Consider the following 10,491-nt stretch of genomic DNA (forward strand, 5'->3'; position numbering starts at 1 on the left):
TGAGAATAATACTGTCATTGTAGCCCCACAACCACCAGCTTCACCACCATCATCATCATCACCACCACCACCACCACCACCATCACCATGATCAACATCACCATTACAAAACCCACTACCACCAGCACCACCAACATCATCATCATCACCATCAGCATCACCATCATTAGCACCAGCACCATCATCATCATCATCATCATCATCATCTTTAAATTGTTTTCCACTTTTCATTTCACGAGCCTTTCCTAACAGGCCATGAATTTTAATTAATAAATGATAGGCTCATGAAATATTAAGTGAAAACATTTCTTTTAGGCTAGACGGTTTTTTTTAAGAAAAAAAATCAATGTTGAGCCAAATAGTGCAAACCATTTAACTTTCTCCAAAATTAAAAATGGATTTTTTTACATTCAACAATTTTTTAAACATAAAATGACCAAAATAATACATATCTTTGTTGATAATGTTGTCCACAGCAGTGTCTACTAACAAGACTGCCATTGTAGCCCCAGCACAACCATCATCACCAGCACCACCACCATCACAACATCAACCAGGACCACCATCATCATGACCACCACCAGCTCCATCATGACCACCACCACCAGCACCACCTCCACCAGCATCAGCACCACATCCACCAGCACCATCATGACCACCACCAGCACCACTACGACGACCACCACCACTTGCACCACGAGGACCACCACCAGCACCATCATGACAACCACCATCATAACCATCATAATCACCACCACCACCATCATCACCACCACTAGCAGCACCACTAACACGACAACCGACACCATCATCATGACCACACCCACCATCAACCACCACCATCAACACCACTTCCACCACCTCTGCCACCATAATCATCATCACCAGCACCACCATCATTACCACCAGCATCATCATCTCTTCCTGTTGAATGGTTGAACACTTCCTATCAAATAGACACTGAAACATGCAACCAATGCTGTTACTTATTGTAATCAAACTCATACATAATTGAAACAAATATCATATTTAAAGAAGCAAATATAAAAGATAATAATAAATATGCTTATATTTAACTAATATGATTCAAAATTAATTTAAAATATGTTCATTACACTTATATATTTACATTACTTATTTTTTTTTTTTAATTTGTTCTTCACTTCTCAATTCATGAGCCTTTCCTTGCAGTCTATTACAAGCCACGTACAAAATTATACATATGAAGCCACTCCAATGTGCAATTTTTTATATAAAAGTATTATATATTAATATACACGAATATGAAATAAACCTTTTCTGCTACCCGGGTTTGGTTAAAGAAATCTTGGGAAAGAATGCTGGTGCCTTTTAGCATTTTCACTGTAAGATTTCAAAAACCAACAGAAAATGCCTTTTCAGTGTTCGTGTATTTCTTTAAAAACAAATTTAAATTAATAATACAAAGAATAATTAATTTTTTCTCCAAAATTTAATAATAAATAATTGAAGATTTTGTCCATAAATTTTACTTAATAAATGATAGGCTCTTGAAATATGAAGTGACATACTTTGTGAAATCATTTCATTTAAAGCTTAACATCTTTTTTTTAAAAGAAAAAAACAATGATGATCCAAATAATGCAAACCATTTAACTTTCTAAATAAATTAAAATGCATATTTTTTTTTACATTCAACAATTTTTTAAACACAAAATGACCAAAATAATACATATCTTTGTTAATAATGTTGTCCACAGCATCCAGTGGGAACAAGACTGCCATTGTAGCCCCAGCACAACTATCATCATCACCAGCACCACCACCACCAGATCATCCTCCAGCACAACCACCATCATGACCACAACCAGCACCACCTCCACCAGCATCAGCAACCCATCCACCAGCACCATCTTGACCACCACCAGCACCAATGAATACCACAACCACCACCACCACCAGCACGTCCTCCAACAGCATCAGCACCACATCCACCAGCATCATCATGACATCCACCAGCACCACTACCACGACCACCACCACTTGCACAACGAGGACCACCACCAGCACCATCATGACAACCACCATCATAATCACCAGCACCACCATCATCACCACCACAACCAGCACCAGCAGCACCACTACCATGACAGCCAACACAATCATCATGATCACACCCACCATCAACCACCACCATCATCAACACCACTGCCATCATCATAATCATCATCACCAGCACCACCATCATTACCACCAGCATCATAATCTCTTCCTGTTGACTGCTTGAACACTTCCTATCAAATACACACTGAAACATGGAACCAATGCTGTTACTTATTGTAATAAAACTCATACATAATTGAAACAAATATCATAATTAAAGAAGCAAATATCAAAGATATTAATGAATATGCTTTTATATAACTAATATCATTTAAAATTTATTGAAAAAATTTGTTCATTAAACTTACATATTTTTACATTACTTAATTTTTTATCAATTTGTTCTTCACTTCTCAATTCATGAGCCTTTCCTAACAGTCTATTACAAGTCACATGCAAAATTATACATATGAAGCCACTCCAATGTGCAATTTGTGCAATTTTTGATATAAAAGTATTATATATTACTATACACAAATATGAAATAAACCTTTTCTGCTACTCGTGTTTGGTTTAGGAAATCTTGGGAAAGAATGCTGGTGCCTTTTAGCATTTTCACTGTAAGATTTCAAAAACCAACAGAAAATGCCTTTTCAGTGTTCGTATATTTCTTTCAAAACAAATTTAAATTAATAATACTAAGAATAATTAATTTTTTCTCCAAAATTTAATAATAAATAATTGAAGATTTTGTCCATAAATTTTACTTAATAAATGATAGGCTCTTGAAATATGAAGTGACCTACTTTGTGAAATCATTTCATTTAAAGCTTAACATCTTTTTTTTTAAAAGATAAAAACAATGATGATCCAAATAATGCAAACCATTTAACTTTCTCCATAAATTAAAATGCATATTTTTTTTTACATTCAACAATTTTTTAAACACAAAATGACCAAAATAAACATATCTTTGTTAATAATGTTGTCCACAGCATCCAGTGGGAACAATACTGCCATTGTTGCTCCAGCACAACTATCATCATCACCAGCACCACCACCACCAGATCATCCTCCAGCACAACCACCATCATGACCACCACCAGCAGCACTTCCACCAGCATCAGCACCACCTCCAACAGCATCACCAACCCACCCACCAGCACCATCTTGACCACCACCAGCACCATCATGACCACCATCATCAGCACCACCTCCACCAGCATCAGCAACCCATCCACCAGCACCATCATGACCACCACCAGCACCAATACCACAACCGTGGTACACCAGCACCACCTCCAACAGCATCAGCACCACATCCACCAGCATCATCATGACATCCACCAGCACCACTACCACGACCACCACCACTTGCACAACGAGGACCACCACCAGCACCATCATGACAACCACCATCATAACCATCATAATCACCAGCACAACCATCATCACCACCACAATCAGCACCAGCAGCACCACTACCATAATAGCCAACACCATCATCATGATCACACCCACCATCAACCACCACCATCATCAACACCACTGCCATCACCATAATCATCATCACCAGCACCACCATCATTACCACCAGCATCATCATCTCTTCCTGTTGACTGGTTGAACACTTCCTATCAAATACACACTGAAACATGGAACCAATGCTGTTACTTATTGTAATCAAACTCATACATAATTGAAACAAATATCATAATTAAAGAAGCAAATATCAAAGATATTAATGAATATGCTTTTATATAACTAATATCATTTAAAATTTATTTAAAATTTGTTCATTACACTTACATATTTTTACATTACTTAATTTTTTATCAATTTGTTCTTCACTTCTCAATTCATGAGCCTTTCCTAACAGTCTATTACAAGCCACATGCAAAATTATACATATCAAGCCACTCCAATGTGCAATTTTTGATATAAAAGTATTATATATTAATATACACAAATATGAAATAAACCTTTTCTGCTACATGGGTTTGGTTTAGGAAATCTTGGGAAAGAATGCTGGTGCCTTTTAGCATTTTCACTGTAAGATTTCAAAAACTAACAGAAAATGCCTTTTCAGTGTTCGTGTATTTCTTTAAAAACAAATTTAAATTAATAATACAAAGAATAATTAATTTTTTCTCCAAAATTTAATAATAAATAATTGAAGATTTTGTCCATCAATTTTACTTGATAAATGATACGCTCTTGAAATATGAAGTGACCTACTTTGTGAAATCATTTCATTTAAAGCTTAACATCTTTTTTTTAAAAGATAAAAACAATGATGATCCAAATAATGCAAACCATTTAACTTTCTCCATAATTTAAAATGCATAATTGATTTATTTTACATTCAACAATTTTTTAAACACAAAATGATCAAAATAATACATATCTTTGTTAATAATGTTGTCCACAGCATCCATTGGGAACAAGACTGCCATTGTAGCCCCAGCACAACTATCATCATCACCAGCACCACCACCATCAGATCATCCTCCAGCACAACCACCATCATGACCACCACCAGCATCAGCACCACCTCCACCAGGATCAGCAACCCATCCACCAGCACCATCATGACCAAACCAGCACCAATACCATAACCACCACCACCAGCACCACCTCCAACAGCATCAGCACCACATCCACCAGCACCATCATGACATCCACCAGCACCACTACCACGACCACCACCACTTGTACCACTAGGACCAGCACCATCATAACAACCACCATCATAACCATCATAATCACCAGCACCACCATCATCACCACCACAACCAGCACCAGCAGCACCACTACCAGGACAACTGACACCATCATCATGACCACATCCATCATCAATAACCACCATCATCAACACCACTGCCATTACCATAATCATCATCACCAGCACCACCATCATTACCACCAGCATCATCATCTCTTCTTGTTGACTGGTTGAACACTTCCTATCAAATACACACTGAAACATGGAACCAATGCTGTTACTTATTGTAATAAAACTCATACATAATTGAAACAAATATCATAATAAAGAAGCAAATATCAAAGATATTAATGAATATGCTTTTATATAACTAATATCATTTAAAATTTATTTAAAATTTGTTCATGACACTTATATATCTGCATTACTTAATTTTTTATCAATTTGTTCTTCACTTCTCAATTCATGAGCCTTTCCTAACAGTCTATTACAAGCCACATGCAAAATTATACATAAAAAGCCACTCCAATGTGCAATTTTTGATATAAAAGTATTATATATTAATATACACGAATATGAAATAAACCTTTTCTGCTACCCAGGTTTGGTTAAGGAAATCTTGGGAAAGAATGCTGGTGCCTTTTAGCATTTTCACTGTAAGATTTCAAAAACCAACAGAAAATGCCATTTCAGTTTTCATGTATTTCTTTAAAAACAAATTAAAATTAATAATACAAAGAATAATTATCTTTTTCTCCAAAATTTAATAATGAATAATTGAAGATTTTGTCTATAAATTTTACTTAATAAATGATAGGCTCTTGAAATATGAAGTGACCTACTTTGTGAAATCATTTCATTTAAAGTTAAACATCTTCTTTTATAAAAATAAAAACAATGATGATCCAAATAATGCAAACCATTTAACTTTCTAAATAAATTAAGATTCATATTTTTTTTTTACATTCAACAATTTTTTAAACACAAAATGACCAAAATAAACATATCTTTGTTAATAATGTTGTCCACAGCATCCAGTGGGAACAAGACTGCCATTGTAGCCCCAGCATAACTATCATCATCACCAGCACCAGCACCACCAGATCATCCTCCAGCACAACCACCATCATGACCACCACCAGCACTACCTCCACCAGCATCAGCACCACCTCCACCAGCATCAGCAACCCATCAACCAGCACCATCATGACCACCACCAGCACCAATGAATACCACAACCACCACCAGCACCACCTCCAACAGCATCAGCACCACATCCACCAGCATCATCATGACTTCCACCAGCACCACTACCACGACCACCACCACTTGCACAACGAGGACCACCACCAGCACCATCATGACAACCACCATCATAACCATCATAATCACCAGCACCACCATCATCACCACCACAACCAGCACCAGCAGCACCACTACCATAATAGCTAACACCATCATCATGATCACACCCACCATCAACCACCACCATCATCAACACCACTGCCATCACCATAATCATCACCAGCACCACCATCATTACCACCAGCATCATCATCTCTTCTTGTTGACTGGTTGAACACTTCCTATCAAATACACACTGAAACATGGAACCAATGCTGTTACTTATTGTAATCAAACTCATACATAATTGAAACAAATATCATAATTAAAGAAGCAAATGTCAAAGATATTAATAAATATGCTTTTATATAACTAATATCATTTAAAATTTATTTAAAATTTGTTCATTACACTTATATATTTTTACATTACTTAAGTTTTTATCAATTTGTTCTTCACTTCTCAATTCATGAGCCTTTCCTAACAGTCTATTACAAGCCACATGAAAAATTATACATATGAAGCAACTCCAATGTGCAATTTTTGATATAAAAGTATTATATATTAATATACACAAATATGAAATAAACCTTTTCTGCTACATGGGTTTGGTTTAGGAAATCTTGGGAAAGAATGCTGGTGCCTTTTAGCATTTTCACTGTTAGATTTCAAAAACCAAAAGAAAATGCCTTTTCAGTGTTTGTGTATTTCTTTAAAAACAAATTTAAATTAATAATACTAAGAATAATTAATTTTTTCTCCAAAATTTAATAATAAATAATTGAAGATTTTGTCCATAAATTTTACTTAATAAATGATAGGCTCTTGAAATATGAAGTGACCTACTTTGTGAAATCATTTCATTTAAAGTTAAACATCTTTTTTTTAAAAGATAAAAACAATGATGATCCAAATAATGCAAACCATTTAACTTTCTAAATAAATTAAAATGCATATTTTTTTTACATTCAACAATTTTTTAAACACAAAATGACCAAAATAATACATATCTTTGTTAATAATGTTGTCCACAGCATCCAGTGGGAACAAGACTGCCATTGTAGCCCCAGCACAACTATCATCATCACCAGCACCACCACCACCAGATCATCCTCCAGCACAACCACCATTATGACCACCACCAGCACCACCTCCACCAGCATCAGCACCACCTCCACCAGCATCAGCAACCCATCCACCAGCACCATCATGACCACCACCAGCACCAATGAATACCACAACCACCACCACCACCAGCACCACCTCCAACAGCATCAGCACCACATCCACCAGCATCATCATGACATCCACCAGCACCACTACCACGACCACCACCACTTGCACAACGAGGACCACCACCAGCACCATCATGACAACCACCATCATAATCACCAGCACCACCATCATCACCACCACAACCAGCACCAGCAGCACCACTACCATAACAGCCAACACCATCATCATGATCACACCAACCATCAACCACCACCATCATCAACACCACTGCCATCACCATAATCATCATCACCAGTACCACCATCATTACCACCAGCATCATCATCTCTTCCTGTTGACTGCTTGAACACTTCCTATCAAATACACACTGAAACATGGAACCAATGCTGTTACTTATTGTAATAAAACTCATACATAATTGAAACAAATATCATAATAAAAGAAGCAAATATCAAAGATATTAATGAATATGCTTTTATATAACTAATATCATTTAAAATTTATTTAAAATTTGTTCATTACACTTACATATTTTTACATTACTTAATTTTTTATCAATTTGTTCTTCACTTCTCAATTCATGAGCCTTTCCTAACAGTCTATTACAAGCCACATGCAAAATTATACATAAAAAGCCACTCCAATGTGCAATTTTTGATATAAAAATTATATATATATTAATATACACAAATATGAAATAAACCTTTTCTGCTACATGGGTTTGGTTTAGGAAATCTTGGGAAAGAATGCTGGTGCCTTTTAGCATTTTCACTGTAAGATTTCAAAAACCAACAGAAAATGCCTTTTCAGTGTTCGTGTATTTCTTTAAAAAAAATTTTTAATTAATAATACTAAGAATAATTAATTTTTTCTCCAAAATTTAATAATAAATAATTGAAGATTTTGTCCATAAATTTTACTTAATAAATGATAGGCTCTTGAAATATGAAGTGACCTACTTTGTGAAATCATTTCATTTAAAGCTTAACATCTTTTTTTTTTAAAGATAAAAACAATGATGATCCAAATAATGCAAACCATTTAACTTTCTCCATCAATTAAAATGATTATTTTTTTTACATTCAACAATTTTTTAAACACAAAATGACCAAAATAAACATATCTTTGTTAATAATGTTGTCCACAGCATCCAGTGGGAACAAGACTGCCATTGTAGCTCCAGCACAACTATCATCATCACCAGCACCACCAGATCATCCTCCAGCACAACCACCATCATGACCACCACCAGCAGCACTTCCACCAGCATCAGCACCACCTCCAACAGCATCACCAACCCATCCACCAGCACCATCTTGACCACCACCAGCACCATCATGACCACCACCATCAGCACCACCGCCACCAGCATCAGCAACCCATCCACCAGCACCATCATGACCACCACCAGCACCAATACCACAACCACCACCACCACCTCCAACAGCATCAGCACCACATCCACCAGCATCATCATGACATCCACCAGCACCACTACCACGACCACCACCACTTGCACAACGAGGACCACCACCAGCACCATCATGACAACCACCATCATAACCATCATAATCACCAGCACCACCACCATCACCACCACAACCAGCACCAGCAGCACCACTACCATAACAGCCAACACCATCATCATGATCACACCAACCATCAACCACCACCATCATCAACACCACTGCCATCACCATAATCATCATCACCAGCACCACCATCATTACCACCAGCATCATCATCTCTTCCTGTTGACTGGTTGAACACTTCCTATCAAATACACACTGAAACATGGAACCAATGCTGTTACTTATTGTAATCAAACTCATACATAATTGAAACAAATATCATAATTAAAGAAGCAAATATCAAAGATATTAATGAATATGCTTTTATATAACTAATATCATTTAAAATTTATTTAAAATTTGTTCATTACACTTACATATTTTTACATTACTTAATTTTTTATCAATTTGTTCTTCACTTCTCAATTCATGAGCCTTTCCTAACAGTGTATTACAAGCCACATGCAAAATTATACATATCAAGCCACTCCAATGTGCAATTTTTGATATAAAAGTATTATATATTAATATACACAAATATGAAATAAACCTTTTCTGCTACATGGGTTTGGTTTAGGAAATCTTGGGAAAGAATGCTGGTGCCTTTTAGCATTTTCACTGTAAGATTTCAAAAACCAACAGAAAATGCCTTTTCAGTGTTCGTGTATTTCTTTAAAAACAAATTTAAATTAATAATACAAAGAATAATTAATTTTTTCTCCAAAATTTAATAATAAATAATTGAAGATTTTGTCCATCAATTTTACTTAATAAATGATACGCTCTTGAAATATGAAGTGACCTACTTTGTGAAATCATTTCATTTAAAGCTTAACATCTTTTTTTTAAAAGATAAAAACAATGATGATCCAAATAATGCAAACCATTTAACTTTCTCCATAATTTAAAATGCATAATTGATTTATTTTACATTCAACAATTTTTTAAACACAAAATGATCAAAATAATACATATCTTTGTTAATAATGTTGTCCACAGCATCCATTGGGAACAAGACTGCCATTGTAGCCCCAGCACAACTATCATCATCACCAGCACCACCACCATCAGATCATCCTCCAGCACAACCACCATCATGACCACCACCAGCATCAGCACCACCTCCACCAGGATCAGCAACCCATCCACCAGCACCATCATGACCAAACCAGCACCAATACCATAACCACCACCACCAGCACCACCTCCAACAGCATCAGCACCACATCCACCAGCACCATCATGACATCCACCAGCACCACTACCACGACCACCACCACTTGTACCACTAGGACCAGCACCATCATAACAACCACCATCATAACCATCATAATCACCAGCACCACCATCATCACCACCACAACCAGCACCAGCAGCACCACTACCAGGACAACTGACACCATCATCATGACCACATCCATCATCAATAACCACCATCATCAACACCACTGCCATTACCATAATCATCATCACCAGCACCACCATCATTACCACCAGCATCATCATCTCTTCTTGTTGACTGGTTGAACACTT

At 36.3% G+C, this 10,491-nt stretch overlaps 1 protein-coding gene across 1 annotated transcript; it reads right to left on the minus strand.

The window, feature by feature from the left end:
* Positions 1-3,150: 3,150 nt before the first annotated feature.
* LOC128210650 (uncharacterized) lies at positions 3,151-3,486 on the minus strand. The gene has a single exon (XM_052915003.1). It carries the CDS (start codon positions 3,484-3,486, stop codon positions 3,151-3,153), a length of 336 nt encoding a protein of 111 aa, XP_052770963.1.
* Between the last annotated feature and the right edge of the window lie 7,005 nt (positions 3,487-10,491).

This window comes from Mya arenaria, chromosome 12 (assembly GCF_026914265.1).
Source record: "Mya arenaria isolate MELC-2E11 chromosome 12, ASM2691426v1".
Taxonomy (NCBI): Eukaryota; Metazoa; Mollusca; class Bivalvia; order Myida; family Myidae; genus Mya; species Mya arenaria.